The sequence below is a fragment of the Mustelus asterias genome, chromosome 6, assembly GCF_964213995.1.
Source record: "Mustelus asterias chromosome 6, sMusAst1.hap1.1, whole genome shotgun sequence".
NCBI classification, from domain to species: domain Eukaryota; kingdom Metazoa; phylum Chordata; class Chondrichthyes; order Carcharhiniformes; family Triakidae; genus Mustelus; species Mustelus asterias.
In genome coordinates this window covers 136985465-137003921 of record NC_135806.1, presented here as the reverse complement: position 1 = coordinate 137003921, position 18457 = coordinate 136985465, and the positions used below count along the sequence as shown (strand labels likewise).

Genomic DNA, 18457 nt, shown 5'->3' with positions numbered 1-18457 from the left:
TATATTCAAGAAAGGGAACAGGGACAGCCCGGGAAATTACCGACCGGTGAGTCTAACCTCAGTGGTTGGTAAGTTGATGGAGAGGATCCTGAGAGACAGGATTTATGATCATCTAGAGAAGTTTAGTATGATCAAAAGTAGTCAGCACGGCTTTGTCAGGGGCAGGTCGTGCCTTACGAGCCTGGTTGAGTTCTTTGAAAATGTGACCAAACACATTGACGAAGGAAGAGCGGTGGATGTGGTCTATATGGACTTCAGCAAGGCGTTCGATAAGGTCCCCCATGCAAGACTTCTTGAGAAAGTGAGAGGGCATGGGATCCAAGGGGCTGTTGCCTTGTGGATCCAGAACTGGCTTGCCTGCAGAAGGCAGAGAGTGGCTGTGGAGGGGTCTTTCTCTGCATGGAGGTCAGTGACCAGTGGAGTGCCCCAGGGATCTGTTCTGGGACCCTTGCTGTTTGTCATTTTCATAAATGACCTGGATGAGGAAGTGGAGGGATGGGTTGGTAAGTTTGCTGACGACACCAAGGTAGGTGGTGTTGTGGATAGTTTGGAGGGATGTCAGAAGTTGCAGCGAGACATAGATAGAATGCAAGACTGGGCGGAGAAGTGGCAGATGGACTTCAACCCGGATAAGTGTGTGGTGATCCATTTTGGCAGATCCAATGGGATGAAGCAGCAGTATAATATGAAGGGTACCATTCTTAGCAGTGTAGAGGATCAGAAGGACCTTGGGGTCCGGGTCCATAGGACTCTTAAATCGGCCTCGCAGGTGGAGGATGCGGTCAAGAAGGCGTACGGTGTACTAGCCTTCATTAATCGAGGGATTGAGTTTAGGAGTCGGGAGATAATGCTGCAGCTTTATAGGACCCTGGTTAGACCCCACTTGGAGTACTGCGCGCAGTTCTGGTCACCTCATTACAGGAAAGATGTTGAAGCCATTGAAAGGGTGCAGAGGAGATTTACAAGGATGTTGCCTGGATTGGGGGGCATGCCTTATGAGGATAGGTTGAGGGAGCTTGGTCTCTTCTCCCTGGAGAGACGAAGGATGAGAGGTGACCTGATAGAGGTTTACAAGATGTTGAGAGGTCTGGATAGGGTAGACTCTCAGAGGCTATTTCCAAGGGCTGAAATGGTTGCTACGAGAGGACACAGGTTTAAGGTGCTGGGGGGTAGGTACAGAGGAGATGTCAGGGGTAAGTTTTTCACTCAGAGGGTGGTGGGTGAGTGGAATCGGCTGACGTCGGTGGTGGTGGAGGCAAACTCGTTGGGGTCTTTTAAGAGACTTCTGGATGAGTACATGGGATTTAATGGGATTGAGGGCTATAGATAGGCCTAGAGGTTGGGATATGATCAGCGCAACCTGTGGGCCGAAGGGCCTGTTTGTGCTGTGGCTTTCTATGTTCTATGCTGTGCCTAGTCTAGAGTGTGTTTGATCTGTTGAGAGAAGGTGGGATCTAGGGACACGCAGACAGTGGGAGAATGTCTATCTGTGTGGAGTTTGCAGTCACCCAAGGCCAGAATCGTACCCGGACCCCTGGCACTCTGAGACAGCAGTGCTAACCATTGTGCCCACCGTGCACAAGGAGTGCACCCTGACTGTGATGCACTCTGTGATTGAATAGCTAGCTGACACACACTGTCCAGCTACACACAGGGATAGGATCCCTACAGTGCAGAAGGAGGCCATTCAGCCCATTGAGTTTGCATTGACCCTGTAACAGAGCATCTTAACCAGGACCTCACCCTATCCCTGTAACCCCACACATTTACCCATTAATCCCCCAAACCTACACAAGTTTGGACACGAAAGGGCATTTTACCATGGCCAATCCACCTAACCTGCACATCTTTGGACTGTGGGAGGAAACTGGAGCAACCGGAGGAAACCCATGCAGACACGGAGAGAACGTACAGACTCCGCACAGTCACCCGAGGCTGGAAGCGAACCCGTGTCCCTGGCACTCTGAGGCAGCAGTGCTAACCACTGTGCCACCGTGTCGTCATTTGAATGTGATACCTGGAGGGTGACTGGTATCCATGGAACTGTTTCCCAGCAAGTTGCAAGTCACACAGGGAAAAGAAAAAAGCTAACTTGGCTGAAGAACAGAAGGAGTAAGAGAAGCAGCGGGTCATTCAGTCCCTTGAGCCTACACTGCAATTCATAAATCATTTGATCATGGCCTCAATTCTACTTTCTTGCCTGTGCCTCATAACCCATAACTCCCCGGACGGTTCAATAATCTATCTATCTCAGCCTTGAATAAATTCAATGAGCCAGCCTTCACTGCTCTCTGCAGAAGATAATTCCAAGGATTAATTACCCCCTGAGGAAATTAATTACTCACCATTGTTGTAAATGGACAATGCTTATTCTGAAACAATAGTCCTAGATTCCACCATGAGGGGAAAAATCCAAAATTGAGAGGCATAGACAGGGTGGACGGTCAGAGGCTTTTTCCCCAGGGTGGAAGTGTCAATTACAAGGGGGCACAGGTTCCAGGTGAAATGGGGAAAGTTTAAGGGAGATGTGCGGGGGAAGTTTTTCATGCAGAGAGCGGTGGGTGCCTGGAATGCGCTGCCAGAGGAGGTGGTGGAAGCAGGCACATTAGCAGCATTTAAGAGGCATCTGGATGGGTGCATGAATAGGGAGGGAATAGAGGGATACGGACCGAGTAAGGGTAGAACTTTTTTTAGTTTAATTAGGGCATCGTGATCAGCACAGGCTTGGAGGGCCGAAGGGCCTGTTCCTGAGCTGTACTTTTCTATGTTCTAAAGTAGTTGGTTGAAAGATTAGAGGAGAGATGAGGAAAAATAGTTTCACCCAGAGGATTATAGGGATCTCGAACTCACTGTCTGAAAGGATAGTTGAGACAGAAACCCTCCGGTGTCTTGATTTGCACCTGAAGTGCCGTAACCTGCAGGGCGACGCACCAATTACTGGAAAGTGGGATTGGGTTAGTGCCGACACAATGGGCCGAGTGGCCTCTTTCTGTGCTGTAGACAGTGCAGCACAACCCCTCCTGGACTCCACTGGGAGTGCAGCCTGGATTATGTGATTGGGTCTCTAGACTCGAGGGCGAGGGTATGGGACTGACACAGAATGACATAGATGCAGAGTAGGAAGGGGGTGCAGCATTGTGAGGGACGCCTGCCCGGTGCATCCTGTGCCATGCCAGTGTCGGTGCCTTCCCGTCCTTTCCAGATACAAGGCTGAGCTGGTGGTTGCCACTGCTGCCGTGGTTAACCTTCCCCTCTTCACCCAAGCAATCGGATGAACTGACCTGGTGAACCTTCTCTGAACTGTCTCCAGTGCACTATATCCCTCCTTCAGTAAAGAGTCCAAGTTGTTGGGGGGGGTGTGGGGAGAAGGGAGCATTGGATGAATATTTCTTGAAAGGTTTCTGTACCAGTGTGATCAAGTATCAGTATTGTCCCAGATCAGAACTTTCCAGAATGAAGCCGAGTTGAGTTGATGTTGTAAACTCTGAGAGAAAGAGGGAGGAAAAGATGGGAAAGTGAAGGTTTTTCACTGGACAGACGGGCTGAGGGAAGACCTGATAGAGGTGTACAAAACTGTTGTAACTTGCCCTCAACTTTGCTTATCCCCACACTCAGGTATGTGCCTGCCAGGTTCGTGCGACTGGGAAAATGTACGCGTGCAAAAAATTGGAAAAGAAGAGGATAAAAAAGAGGAAAGGAGAGAACATGGCGTTAAATGAAAAGAAGATCTTGGAGAAAGTTAACAGTAGATTTGTTGTAAGTACCTTTGATTATTTATATGATGATAAACATATTTTTTGTCATGCTCCAAAACAATTTGCCAGCTCTGACGAAGGGTCATCCAGACTCGAACCGTTGGCTCTATTTCTCTCTCCACAGATGCTGTCAGACCTGCTGTGATTTTCCAGCATTTTTCCGTTCTTGTTGTTGCCTTCAGAGTGCTTGATAAATGCAGGGAAATATTTCGAAACGTGTTAGCAAACAGAACTTGACACCGAACCCCCATGTAAGGAAGTGATTGGAAAAGCTGGTCGATGGATTGGTCAGAATGTATAATCCCTGGAAAGGAGGAGAGTGAGATGGGGGAGAGGGTTAGGGGGGCAGTGTTAGAGCTTCGGACCCCAGGGAGCTGAGGGCACGGCCACCAAGGGTGGAGCAGAGGAAATCATTTGTTTGGGGGGAGTCTGTTTCCAGGATGATGCTCCCCAGGGAAGGATTGATATGAGGAGGGCCCGTGGGACCCCCTCACCTGCCACCATTGCATTCCCCACAGTGAGAGGGGACATCAGACAACCCCTGTGTGGGTTTAAGTGTAGTTCATGATGATCCGGTTTGCCCTCGTTATGTGCACAAGTATTCCACATGCCTGTTTTCCATTGCGGATGTTTGTGCTCTGATGGATGGCAGGCATGTGTGCGAGGAGGATTCGATGGAGGGAGAGTGGTTGTTTGCAGTGAGGGGTGTTGTGTACGGGTGGAGGTTGCATTAGATCATAAAAATGAGAAGCAGGAGAAGGCCATTCTGCCCCTCAAACCGGCTCTGCCAGTCAGTAAGATCGTGGCCGATCCGATTTTGGTTTTAACTCCACTTTCCTGCCTGCCCCCATCCATCCTTGTAGGTTCGAAATTCGCGAGAGGCAGCCTTGAAATGACCCAACCTCCACTGCTCTCCACAGACTAATGACACTCTGAGAGAAGAAATTCCTCCTCATTTGGCAGGAGGTGCCTTTTGGCTAAGATCAAGCTTTGGATCAAGTCCAAGATGGAATGTGATGCCTTGTCTTGCCAGCTTAGATCCTGTTTGTGTCTCTTGTGGGAACCTTGAATTGGATTCAATTGGAATTGAATTTGGTTTTTGGAGCAAGCGTGGGATGGATTTGGATTTGCCTGGTCCACTCTGAGCATTGGCTTTGTAACTTTAAGAATGGGGTAAAAAAGTTTTTTATAAAAAAACGTGCTCCCCGAGTTTTAGATTCTGTTATAACCTGAAACGTCGTCAAATCCATCCTGCCAAACCTTCTTGTGTTTCAGTAAGATCATCTCTCATTCTTCTAAACTCCAATGAGTATAGGCCCAACCTGCTCAACCTTTCCCCATAAGACAAACGCCTTGTCATATAGGAACCTTCTCTGAACTACTTCCAGTGCAAGTATCTCCCCCCTCGAGGAGCCCAAAGGTTTACACTAGCCGAGGTACGTTCTCACCAATGCCCTGTGCAGTTGTAGCAAGACTTTATACTGCACCCTCCGCCCCTTGAAATGAAGGCCAATGATGTGAGTGGTGGGACCCAGAATATATTTGGTGTCCAGAGTCCCAGTGCTTAACCCGGCTCTGCTGGTTTCCTCCTTCCCAGGCATCTCACCTGGGACATCTTTCCAAGTGTTCATTCCTCTTGCGTGAGTCCAAATAATATTGGATTGTTTGGCTTATTTTTATTTAGTTTTAAAGTCTATTTGTCAGTGCCACAAGTAGGCTGACATTAACATTGCAATTAAGTTGCTGTGAAAATCTCCTAGCCGCCACACTCTGGCGCCTGTTCGGGTACACTGAGGGAGAATTTAGCATGGCCAATGCACCTAACAAGCACGTCCTTCGGACTGTGGGAGGAAACCGGAGGAAACCCACGCTGACACAGGGAGAACGTGCAACTCCACACAGACAGTGACCCAAGGCCGGGATTGAACCCCGGTCCCTGGCACTGTGAGACAGTGGTGCTAACCACTTCTGCCACCGTGCCGTCTGTGTAAATGTGTGGATGCGAGATGTCACAGCTGAACTCGGTCCTGTTCCTTGCACCCTGCATTGACGCTGAATAATTCAAAACAGTCCAGTGAGCGGTTGAAGTGTTGCTGAATTATTGATCTGATAGAGTCGTGTTAATTAGTTAGCTTTGTACATAATTCAGTTTTCTGGTCTCTGTTGCTCAGCTCTGCACTGAGATAGTTATAAAGGTGACCAACAAGTGACATCTAATATTTTACTTTGGACTGTCCTGTTCTCCTATTCCCCCGACTCCTCCCCACGCTCGTTACATACAGCAAATGCTCCAATTAAAACATGAACACGTTTCTCGGGAGTGGGAGGGATGGGTGAATACTGGCCTTGCCAGTGAGGTCCACGTCCCATGAAATAATTTGTTTAAAAACGCAGCGACTCGACATGCAGGCCTCGTGTTTCCTCCCACAGGAGCAAAATGTATTCTTCCGATTTTTATTTTGTGTTAACACCAGAGGTGTGCAGGGGAGTCTAAAACTGGAGGGCATAAGTTAAAGGTGAGAGGGGAGAGATACAAAAGGATGCTACCGGGACTTGATGGTTTGAGTTACAAGGAGAGGCTGGATAGACTGGGACTTTTTTCTCTGGAGCGTAGGAGGCTGAGGGGTGATCGTATAGAGGTCTATAAAATAACGAGGGGCACAGATCAGCTAGATAGTCAATATCTTTTCCCAAAGGTGGGGGAGGGGGGTCTAAAACTAGAGGGCTTAGGTTTAAGGTGAGAGGGGAGAGATACAAAAGTGTCCAGAGGGGCAATTTTTTCATAGAGGATGGTGAGTGTCTGGAACGAGCTGCCAGAGGCAGTAGTAGGGGTACAATTCTGTCTTTTAAAAAGCATTTAGATAGTTACATGGGTAAGATGGGTATAGAGAGATATGGGCCAAATGCGGGCAATTGGGACTAGCTTAGTGATAAATACTGGACAGCATGGACAAGTTGGGCCGAAGGTCCTGTTTCCGTGCTGTAAACCTCTGACTCTATGTTGGTTGGCTGCAAACTGAACCACATTTGTCAGCTGTGGCTCAGTGGGTAATGTACTCGTCTCCGAGTTAGAAGGTTGTGGGTTTGAATCCCACTTCAGGAACTGAAAGCACAGACTCTGGGCTGGCGCCCTGGTCAGTGCTGAAGGAGTGCCGCACTGTAGCAGGTGCTGTCTTTCGGATGAATCAACATTCTTGCTTTCAAATTTTTCCATGGTCTTGCTACTCCCTCTCAATGTACAGTCGACTCGGGGCGGCACGGTGGTTAGCACTGCTGCCTCTCAGTACCAGGGACCCGGGTTTGACTCCTGGCTTAGGTCGCTGTCTGAGTGGAGTTTGCACGTTCTCCCCGTGTCTGCGTGGGTTTCCTCCGGGTGCTCCGGTTTCCCCCCACAGTCCAAAGATAGGTAGACTGGCCATGCTAAAATTGCCCCTTAGTGTGAGGGGGATGTCAGGGAGATTAGTAGGGTGAACTTTACCCTAAGGGCGGCACGGTAGCACAGTGGTTAGCACTGCTGCTTCGCAGCTCCAGGGACCTGGGTTCGATTCCATGCTTGGGTCACTGTCTGTGTGGAGTTTGCACATTCTCCTTGTGTCTGCGTGGGTTTCCTCCGGGTGCTCCGGTTTCCTCCCACAGTCCAAAGATGTGCGTGTTAGGTTGATTGGCCATGCTAAAAATTGCCCTTTCGAGTCCTGAGATGTGTAGGTTAGAGGGATTAGCAGGTAAAATATGGAGGGATATGGGGCTGGGGTCTGGGTGGGATTGTGGACGGTGCAGACTCGATGGGCCAAATGGCCTCTTTCTGCACTGTAGGGTTTCTATGATTCTTAAACATGTGGGGTTATGGGGATAGGGCCTGGGTGGGATTGTTGTTGGTGCAGACTCGATGGGCCGAATGGCCACCTCCTGCACTGTAGGGATTCTATAAGGATCCCCCCACCATTGCAAGTTTATTTACTCACATGTATGTGTGTGTGTAAACCAAATCGCGATTCGCAGCCCAAAACCATTGTTGATCCATGATTTCGACCCTCTCGTTAAACTGTCCCCTTTCCTACCGAGTGCGCTCTGAGTGTGCACTCTCTCTGAGCACGTGCCTGTTCACTGTTGGTGATTTCACACTCTGCGTGATTTCAGGGGAACCGAACCCCTGCGAACGATGGGATTCGATTGTAATCTCCTCAAACCTCCATGATATCTGTGTTCATCTAATTCTGCACCCCTGATTTTAATCGCTCAACCACTGGTGGCCATGACTTCAGTTGCTTGGGCCCTAAGCTCTGGAATTCCCTCCCCACACCTCTCCGTTTCTCCATCCCCCCCCCCCTCTCTCTCTCTCTCCCCCCACCCCCCCACCGTCCTTTCGAATGCTACTTTAAGCTTGCGTCTGTGACTAAGCTTTTGGTCACCTGCTCTCACACCATATGTGATTCCTTGTCGAATCTTGTTTAGTATCACTCCTGATGGTTGAAGGCTACATAAATGCAGGTTGTTGTTAACTCGTGGCCTGAAACACACAAACACAGACACATGCAAGCATGGCTGGGGAAGCTGAGGATAGCCCACCAGCACCATCTGCTGGTAAGTTGTATGGTTTCACCTGGTTAAGCAGCAGAGAACAGTGCACCAGCTCTGGAATCCCCATCCTTTGCTACTTGTTGGGCTATGAAGAAGCTGTCTCGGCTTCAGCAACTGTGGTGCCTTCCTCCAGAGAACTGGATAATGAATTCCACACTAAACAAATAGAAACTTGCACCTGTTTGTAACCTTAAACTTAACCTTAACTGTAACCTCGGCAAAGCAGCCAGCATAATTAAGGACCCCACTCACCCCGGACATTCTCTCTTCCACCATCTTCCGTCGGGAGATCTAAGGTCACGTACCAACCGACTCAAGAACAGCTTCTTTCCTGCTGCCATCAGACTTTTGAATGGACCTACCTCGCACTAAGTTGATCCTTCTCTGCACCCTAGCTATGACTGTAACACTACATTCTGCACTCTCTCGTTTCCTTCTCTATGAACGGTATGCTTTGTCTGCATAGTGCGCAAAAAAACAATACTTTTCACTGTATGTTAATACCTGTGACAATAATAAATCAAATCAAACTTCACCCACCGTGCCAGCGCTTGTCGACTTTCATTGGTTCCAGGTCTGGCAGTGTCTAAATTTCAAAATTCTCATCCTCCTCTCCTCTCCCCTATCTCCTCCAGTCCTGGCCTCTTGATCATCCCTGAGTTGCATTGGTCCACCATGGGCAGCCAGGAACTCTGAAATTCCCTCTCATAACCTCTCCACCTCTCTCCTCCTTTAAGACGCTCGGTAAAACTGATCTCTTTTACCAGACTCTGCCAATTGCCCTAATATCTCCTTATCTGGTGTGGTGCCAAATTCTGTTTGATAAATGCTCCTGTGAAGCACCTTGGAATGTTTTACTGTCTTGAGGGTGCTATATAAATGCAACTTGCTGTTGTGTGGCTTTCTGAATTATTTGGTTTGAAAGCTCTTTTAAAGCATTGGTTTACGTGCAGGCACTCGGCTAATTAAAAATAACCCCCCGCCTCCACTCCCCCAAAGAGAATTCTTTGCAAAGGAGAACAGAATCATTGAAGTTTATTTATTAACGTCACAAATAGGCTTATATTAACACTGCAGTGAAGTTACTGTGAAAATCCCCTGGTTGTCACTGTCTGGTGCCTGTTCGGGTACAGTGAGGGATAATTTAGCATGGCCAATGCACCTAACCAACACGTCTTTTGGAGTGTGGGAGGAAACCGGAGCGCCCGGAGGAAACCCACGCAGACTCCACACACACTGACCCAGGCTGAGAATCGAACCCATGTCTCTGGCGCTGTCAGGCAGCAGTGCTAACCACTGTGCCACCGTGCCGCTAATGTGATTCGTCTTCCGTACCCTTGAAGTTGAATCATCAGGAGCCAACAGAACAAGTTGAACTGTGACCCATTGCATTTTGAGTGTAAAAGGCCAGGGAGTGGATGAGGGAGGAAGTGCGGGGTTAGTTCAGTTGGTTAGATGGCTGGCGTGTAGTTCAGAATAAAGGCAACAGTGCCGGCTGTGGAAGACCTGCTTGCCCTGCCTCGGAACAAAATCAAGCCGCAAGCTGTGGTTCAGGGACTCTCAAATTGCTGTGAGTGCTACCCAGAGAGTGGGGCAGCTGTTGGAAGGTATCCAACTCTGGTTGGGCGAACCCCAGGAGATTTCGCCATATTACCTGCACCTTGCACTATTGGCTGCCTGCCACGCGCACACTCTTGGGGCCACTGCCTTCTCCAGTCAATTGGAAAGCAAATAAACCTTTTCATTGTGTAATTTTTTAAATAATTAATTTTTATGGGATGTGGGCGTCGCTGGCTGGCCAGCATTTATGGCCTATCCCTAATTGCCCTTGAGAAGGTGGTGCTAAGCTGCCGACTTGAATTGCTGCAGTCCCGGAGGGGTAGGTACACCCACGGTGCTGTTAGGGAAGGAGTTCCAGGATTTTGACCCAGCGACAGTGAAGGAATGGCAATATTTTCAAATTGGAATGATGAGTGACTTGGAGGGAAACCTCCAGGTGGTGGTGTTGCCTGGTATCTGCTACCCTTGCTCTCCAACTGGATGACACACTCCAAGATGGCGCCAGGGCGTGGCGACGTCTTGTGAGCTGTGCCCAGCGTACCCTCTAATTCTAACTTTTACTCTCATTCTATGCTTTTAAAACTCTTAACTCTTTTAAACTCTCTATCGATGCTCTACTTCAATCTCTCTACACCCTAGCTATGACTGTAACACTACATTCTGCACCCTCTCCTTTCCTTCTCTGTGAACGGTATGCTTTGTCGGTATCGTGCGCAAGAAACAATACTTTCCACTGTATACTAATACATGTGACAAATCAAATAAGAACATAAGAAATAGGAGCAGGAGTCGGCCATCTATCCCCTCGAGCCTGCCCCGCCATTCAATAAGATCATGCCTGATCTGATAGTGGTTTAGTTCCACTTACCCGCCCGCTCCCCATAACCCTTAATTCCCTTATTGATCAGAAATCTATCTACCTGTGACTTAAACATATTTAACGAGGTAGCCTCCACTGCTTCAATGGGCAGAGAATTCCAGAGATTCACTACCCTCTGAGAGAAGAAGTTCCTCCTCAACTCTGTTCTAAACTGACTCCCCCTTATTTTGAGGCTGTGTCCTCTAGTTCTTGTTTCCTTTCTAAGTGGAAAGAATCTCTCTGCCTCTACCCTGTCTAGCCCCTTCATTATCTTATATGTCTCTATAAGATCTCCTCTCAGCCTTCTAAACTCCAACGAGTACAGGCCCAATCTACTCAATCTCTCCTCATAAGCTAACCCCCTCATCTCCAGTACCAACCTGGTGAACCTTCTCTGTACTCTCTCCAAGGCCAATATATCCTTCCGCAAATAAGGGGACCAAAATTGCACACAGTACTCTAGTTGCGGCCTCACCAGTACCTTGTACAATTGCAGCAAGACCTCCCTGCTTTTATACTCCATCCCCTTCGCGATAAAGGCCAACATTCCATTTGCCTTCTCGATTACCTGCTGCACCTGCAAACTGAGTTTTTGCGATTCATCTACAAGAATCCCCAGGTCCTTTTACTATTATTCCTTCCAAAGTGGATAACCTCACACTTGTCAACGTTATACTCCATCTGCCAGATCCTCGCCCACTCACTTAGCCTATCCAAATCTCTCTGCAGACTTTCCGCATCCTCCACGCAATTCGCTTTCCCACTCATCTTTGTGTCATCCGCAAACTTTGTTACCCTACACTCGGTCCCCTCCTCCAGATCGTCTATGTATATGGTAGACAGTTGAGGCCCCAGCACCGATCCCTGCAGCACGCCACTAGTCACCAACTGCCAACCAGAAAAGCACCCATTTATTCCAACTCTCTGCTTCCTGTTAGATATGATGTGGAGATGCCGGCGTTGGACTGGGGTAAACACAGTAAGAAGTTTAACAACACCAGGTTAAAGTCCAACAGGTTTATTTGGTAGCAAAAGCCACACAAGCTTTCGAAGCTCTAAGCCCCTTCTTCAGGTGAGTGGGTTACTTGACTGGCAATTGTTAGCTTAACGTCCATAGTTGGGAAATTGCTGGAATCCATCATTAAAGAAGAAATAGCAGGACACCTGGAAAAAAATGGTTCGATCAAGCAGACGTAGCATGGATTCATGAAGGGAAAGTCAGACAGGGTAGAGGTCCCACTCACCTGAAGAAGGGGCTTAGAGCTTCGAAAGCTTGTGTGGCTTTTGCTACCAAATAACCCTGTTGGACTTTAACCTGGTGTTGTTAAACTTCTTATCCTGTTAGATAGCCAATCCTCAATCCACGCTAACACTTTACCCCCAACTCCGTGTACTCTAATCTTCTGCAGCAACCTTTTGTGAGGCACCTTATTGAACGCCTTCTGGAAATCTAAAAACACCACATCCACCGTTTCCCCTCTGTCAACTGCACTCGTTACATCTTCATAAAAATCCAGTAAATTCGTCAAACACGACTTTCCCTTCATGAATCCATGCTACGTCTGCTTGATCGAACCATTTTTTTCCAGGTGTCCTGCTATTTAGAACATAGAACATAGAACAGTACAGCACAGAACAGGCCCTTCGGCCCACGATGTTGTGCCGACCTTCATCTGAAACCAAGATCAAGCTATCCCACTCCCTACCATCCTGGTGTGCTCCATGTGCCTATCCAATAACCGCTTAAATGTTCCTAAAGTGTCTGACTCCACTATCACTGCAGGCAGTCCATTCCACACCCCAACCACTCTCTGCATGAAGAACCTACCTCTGATATCCTTCCTATATCCCCCACCATGAACCCTATAGTTATGCCCCCTTGTAATAGCTCCATCCACCCGAGGAAATAGTCTTTGAACGTTCACTCGATCTATCCCCTTCATCATTTTATAAATCTCTATTAAGTCTCCCCTCAATCTCCTCCGCTCCAGAGAGAACAGCCCCAGCTCCCTCAACCTTTCCTCATAAGACCGACACTCCAAACCAGGCAGCATCCTGGTAAATCTCCTCTGCACTCTTTCCAGCGCTTCCACATCCTTCTTATAGTGAGGTGACCAGAACTGCACGCAATATTTCAAATGCGGTCTCACCAAGGTCCTGTACAGTTGCAGCATAACCCCACGGCTCTTAAACTCCAACCCCCTGTTAATAAAAGCTAACACACTATATGCCTTCTTCACAGCTCTATCCACTTGAGTGGCAACCTTTAGAGATCTGTGGATATGGACCCCAAGATCTCTCTGTTCTATTTCTTCTTTAATGATGGATTCCAGCAATTTCCCAACTATGGACGTTAAGCTAACAATTGCCAGTCAAGTAACCTTCATTCCAAAGTTCTTGTAATGAGTAAAAGCATTCAAAGCAAGTCTATTTTTAAGTAAGTACCAGTGATTTGAATTCCTTTAAGATTTGTCTCCCATCATTTGCTGGAGATGAGTCTTTTCCATCTTGGAGATGGCTAAGCTGTAGAGGACCAACCTGTTCATGGTACAATTGATGGTAGATTTTATTTTGTGGATTAAAAAATTTATTTATTCAGCCGCTTGGATTCAAGAAATGTAAAAAAACAAATGTGCAAAGATGCCATTTAGTGTGAAGAACTCGGTGTAGGTTTAGTGTCTTGAGAATTGGATTCTGGAGGAGTGGACTTTACCAAAAACTTTGGCGTTGTGATTGGAAACCTTGAAGCTACTTGGTTGACCAGGGCAATAGGATGCCATCTCGTGGTGCCAAAGGGTTGACTATCGAGTGAGGGGAGAGAATAGAGAGGAGTTTATCTGTGTGTCCATGGAAAGTTGATGCAACAAGGGATATGGGCGTGTCTTAATAAAAAATATATTTGTATTAAATATTTTTCCTTATTTTTACACACAACGCAACAAACCCTCCAGGATTGGATAATCAGAAGCTTTTTCCCAGGGTGGAAGAGTCAGTTGCTCGGGGGCACGGGTTTAAGGTACGAGGGGCAAGGTTTAAAGGAGATGTACGAGGCAGGTTTTTTACACAGAGGGTGGTGGGTGCCTGGAACTTGCTGCCGGGGAGGTAGAAACATAGAAAATTACAGCACAAAACAGGCCCTTCGGCCCCACAAGTTGTGCCGAACATATCCCTACCTTTTAGGCCTACCTATAACCCTCCATCCTATTAAGTCCCGTGTACTCATCCAGGAGTCTCTTAAAAGACCCTATTGAGTTCGCCTCCACCACCACTGACGGCAGCCGATTCCACTCGCCCACCACCCTCTGTGTGAAAAACTTACCCCTAACATCTCCCCTGTACCTACCCCCCAGCACCTTAAACCTGTGTCCTCTCGTAGCAGCCATTTCCACCCTGGGAAAAAGCCTCTGAGAGTCCACCCGATCTATGCCTCTCAACATCTTATATACCTCTATTAGGTCTCCTCTCATCCAACGTCTCTCCAAGGAGAAAAGACTGAGCTCCCTCAGCCTATCCTCATAAGGCATGCCACTCAATCCAGGCAACAACCATGTAAATCGCCTCTGCACCCTTTCAATCTTTTCCACATCCTTCCTGTAATGAGGCGACCAGAACTGAGCACAGTACTCCAAGTGGGGTCTGACGAGATCGTGGAAGCAGATACGATAGTGACTTTTAAGGGGCGTCTTGACAAATACATGAATAGGATGGGATTGGAGGGATATGGTCCCTAGAAGGGACACTAATGGACAATTCAGCATAGCCAATCAACTTAACCCACACATCTTTGAACTATGGGAAGAAACTGGAGCATCTGGAGGAAACCCAGGCAGACACGGTGAGAATGTGCAAACTCCACACAACCATAATCATTTTTCCACATGTACATACAAACAAAAAGACCAGGAAATATTATTACAATTGGTTTGGATTATTGATTACAATTCATTGTACGTGGGGAGGCACAGTGGTTAGCACTGCTGCCTCACAGTGCCAGAGACCCGGGTTCGATTACTGACTTGGGTCACTGTGTGGAGTTTGCACGTTCTCCCCGTGTCTGCGTGGGTTTCCTCCAGGTGCTCCGGTTTCCCCCCACAGTCAGAAAGATGTGCTGGTTAGGTGCTCCTGAAAACACAGCAGATCCCACACTTGCAGCACGTGAATCCGGTGTGTGCCTTTCTGAAAGGACACAATGGCCCCATTCCCTACCATCCGGGGAGACCGTGACTAGAAGTTGCATTTATGTAGGACCTGGAGCACACGACACCCCAAGGTGCATTATCAAAATAAATTTAGACATAGAGCCACATGAGTCACCAACTTCAGGAAGTGTAGTGGAGGACGTGCCCCTGTCTAATGTAATGGGATGAAGTGGAAATGGTCGAGAGCTTCGAGTTTCTTGGTGTCCAGATCACCAACAACCTGTCCTGGTTCCCCCCTTGCTGGCACTATGGTTAAGAAAGCCAACCAATGCGTCTACTTTCTCAGGAGGCTAAGGAAATTTGGCATGTCAACTACGACTCTCACCAACTTTTACAGATGCATCATAGAAAGCATTCTTTCTGGTTGTATCTCAGCTTGGTATGGCTCCTGCTCTGCCCAAGACCGCAAGAAGCTACAAAAGGTTGTGAACGAAGTCCAGTCCATCACGCAAACCAGCCTCCCATCCACTGACTCTGTCTACACTTCCTGCTGCCTCGGAAAAGCAGCCAGCATAGAGTCATAGAAGTTTACAGCATGGAAACAGGCCCTTTGGCCCAAGCTGTCCATGCCGCCCTTTATTTTTCATAATCAAGGATCCCGGATATACTCTCCTCCACCACCTTCTGTCAGGAAAGATACGAAAGTCTGAGGTCACGTCCCAACGGACTCGAGAGCAGCTTCTTCCCTGCTGCCATCAGACCTTTGAATGAATCCACCATATATTAAGTTTATCTTTCTCCACAACCTAGCTGTGACTGTAACACTACATTCTGCACCCTCTCCTTTCCTTCTCCCCTATGTACTCTATGAACAGTATGTTTTGTCTGTGTAGTGCGCAAGAAACCATGCTTTTCAGTGTATCACAATATACGAGACAATAAATCAAAACAAAATTAGGAGAAATTGCAGTAGGTGACCACAAGCTTGATCTAAGAGGTAGATTTTTAAGGAGCAGCTTAAGGAGGACAAAGAGGTAGAGAGGCAGGGTGATGCGGGCAAGGAATTGCAGGGCATCCGGCCCAGACAGCTGAAGATGCAGCCACCAATGGAGAAGTGATTAAAAGAGGAAGGTCAAAGAGGCCAGTATGTCTGAGTGTTGTGAGGCTTGAGGCGGTTACAGAGATGGGGAGAAGCAAGTCCATGGAAGGGTTTAAAAACAAAGAGAATTTTAAAATCAAGGTGACACTTGATCAGGTGGAGGTCAGTTAGCACAGCAGGTAATGGGTGACTTTGTGCCAGTTAGGAAATGGCCGCAGAGATTTTTTAGAAGCTTAAATTTATGGGAGATTGGCCAGGAAAGTATTGGGAATGTCAAATCTAGAGCTAACAAAAGACACGGACAAGGGACCCAGTGGCAGATGAGCTAAAGCAGGGGTAGAGTTCTGTGATGTTATGGAGAGGGAGGTAAATGGTCTTCATTATGCTCTGAATCTATATGGATGAACATACATCTTGTGAAATGACCTTATTCCTCAGTCGGATTATCAGTCCAGTGAAAGTTTACATACAAACATCCCTCTTGTCCAGCTTGGCAAAGTGGGGGGGGGGGGGGGGGGGGAGGGGAGAGGATGGGGTAGTGGTAATATCACAGGACTAGTAATCCAGAGGCCCAGGCTAATGCTCTGGAGGATGCGAGTTCAAATCCCACCATGTTGGAATTTAAATTCGGTTAATAAATCTGGAATTATAAAGTGATGAAGCTATCAGCAATTGTTGTGAAGCCCATATGTGTGTCCAAGGTTGTTGTGGAGAATCATTTGTCTTTCTGTTGGTTTTCAGGTTAGTTTAGCTTACGCCTATGAAACAAAGGATGCTCTTTGTCTGGTACTAACCATAATGAACGGAGGGGACCTGAAATTTCACATCTACAATATGGGTAACCCTGGTTTCGATGAGAAGCGGGCCATATTCTACGCTGCTGAGATCTGTTGTGGATTGGAGGACTTGCACAAAGAGAGAATTGTGTACAGGTAATGTGTCAGGGACAGCGAGAGTGGATGCGTCTGTGTCAGTGATGCTTTCTGCTTGGAGAATATCTTTCTGCAATGGTTTTTCTCTACCTTCATCCTGAGATTTCCACCATCATATGTGGTGATTAGCGGTGATTGTTCCTGAGGGGACGGCACAGTGGTTAGCACTGCTGCCTCACAGCGCCAGGGACCCGGGTCTGACTCCTGGCCTGGGTCACTGTCTGTGCGGAGCCTGCATGTTCTCCCCATGTCTGTGTGGGTTTCCTCCGGGTGCTCCAGTTTCCTCCCACAGTCTAAAAGATGTGCTGGTTAAGTGCACTGTCCATACTAAATTCTCCCTCAGTGTACGCGAACAGGCGCAGGACAGTGGCAACTAAGGGATTTTCTCAGTAACTTCATTGCAGTGTTAATGTAAGCCTACTTGTGACACTAACGCACAAACTTTAAGGGCAACACAGAAGAATAAGGGTCACATGGCTTGGAGGAACCATTTGGGACTGAGAGTGGGCAATCACCCATGGGGTGGAGTCCTCTCTTGGACAGAAGGCATGTAAGAGACCTACCAGCAGCCACGTGAGTGCTGTCCTCTGCACAGTTTCCTTATTCATAAATACCTTTTGTGTTATAAATGAGGTTTGTGGAAGTGCACCATGACAACACGTGCATCCCATCACCACCTTGTGTGTTTTGGGCCCAGTACACTGATCCCTCTAGTGGAGAACATGGGAATGACAAGGGGCGAATGAATGAATGTTAAACATCAGTTGGTAACAACATTGTTTTAGAAATCATAGAAACCCTACAGTGCAGAAGGAGGCCATTCGGCCCATCGAGTCTGCACCGACCACAATCCCACCCAGGCCCTACCCCCACATATTTACCCACTAATCCCTCTAACCTACGCATCTCAGGACTCTAAGGGGCAATTTTTTAACCTGGCCAATCAACCTAACCCGCACATCTTTGGACAGTGGGAGGAAACTGGAGCACCCGGAGGAAACCCACGCTTTGATTATTTTAGCCACATCAAGAGCTAATTAGGGATTAGAATAAGATTCAGTGCTAACATGTTTTCTGTCATCGTACAGGTGTTTATTGTAGAGCTGTTTGACCACCAGCTTGGGATCTCTCTTTGTGTTTGTCCCCCCTCGCTGGCCGCCCCATTCTCCCCCCCCCCCCCCTTTTGCTGGCCGCCCTGTTCTCCCACCTTCCCCCCCCCCCCCCCCCCCCTTCGCTGGCTGCCCTATCTCTCCCCCGCCACCAATTTTGCTGGCTGTCCCGTTCCATTACAGTCGAGGAGTTAAATTAATCCCATTCTTATAACAATGTCCTGTAATTATTTTTCTTGTCAAGTATTTATCCGATGTCCTTTTTAAACTCAGCAAAGTATTTACATGAGTTCCTGCCAGAAACTTACAGTCTTCATTTTTTCTCCCCTCTTCTTCCCCACATCTAGGGATTTGAAGCCGGAAAACATTCTATTGGACGATCACGGTAAGATCCTCTCACTAAAGCAGCGTTTCTGTTTGCTCAGA

General features: G+C 47.8%; 1 protein-coding gene across 1 annotated transcript in view; it reads left to right on the top strand.

Moving 5' to 3' along the window:
* LOC144495168 (G protein-coupled receptor kinase 6-like) overlaps window positions 1–18457 on the top strand; it is a 141496-nt gene that overhangs the window by 108878 nt on the left and 14161 nt on the right. The window contains exons 8-10 of the mRNA XM_078215163.1: window positions 3616–3756; window positions 16732–16922; window positions 18379–18416. Coding sequence (XP_078071289.1) covers window positions 3616–3756; window positions 16732–16922; window positions 18379–18416 — 370 coding nt within the window. The remainder of the gene's footprint in view (window positions 1–3615; window positions 3757–16731; window positions 16923–18378; window positions 18417–18457) is intronic.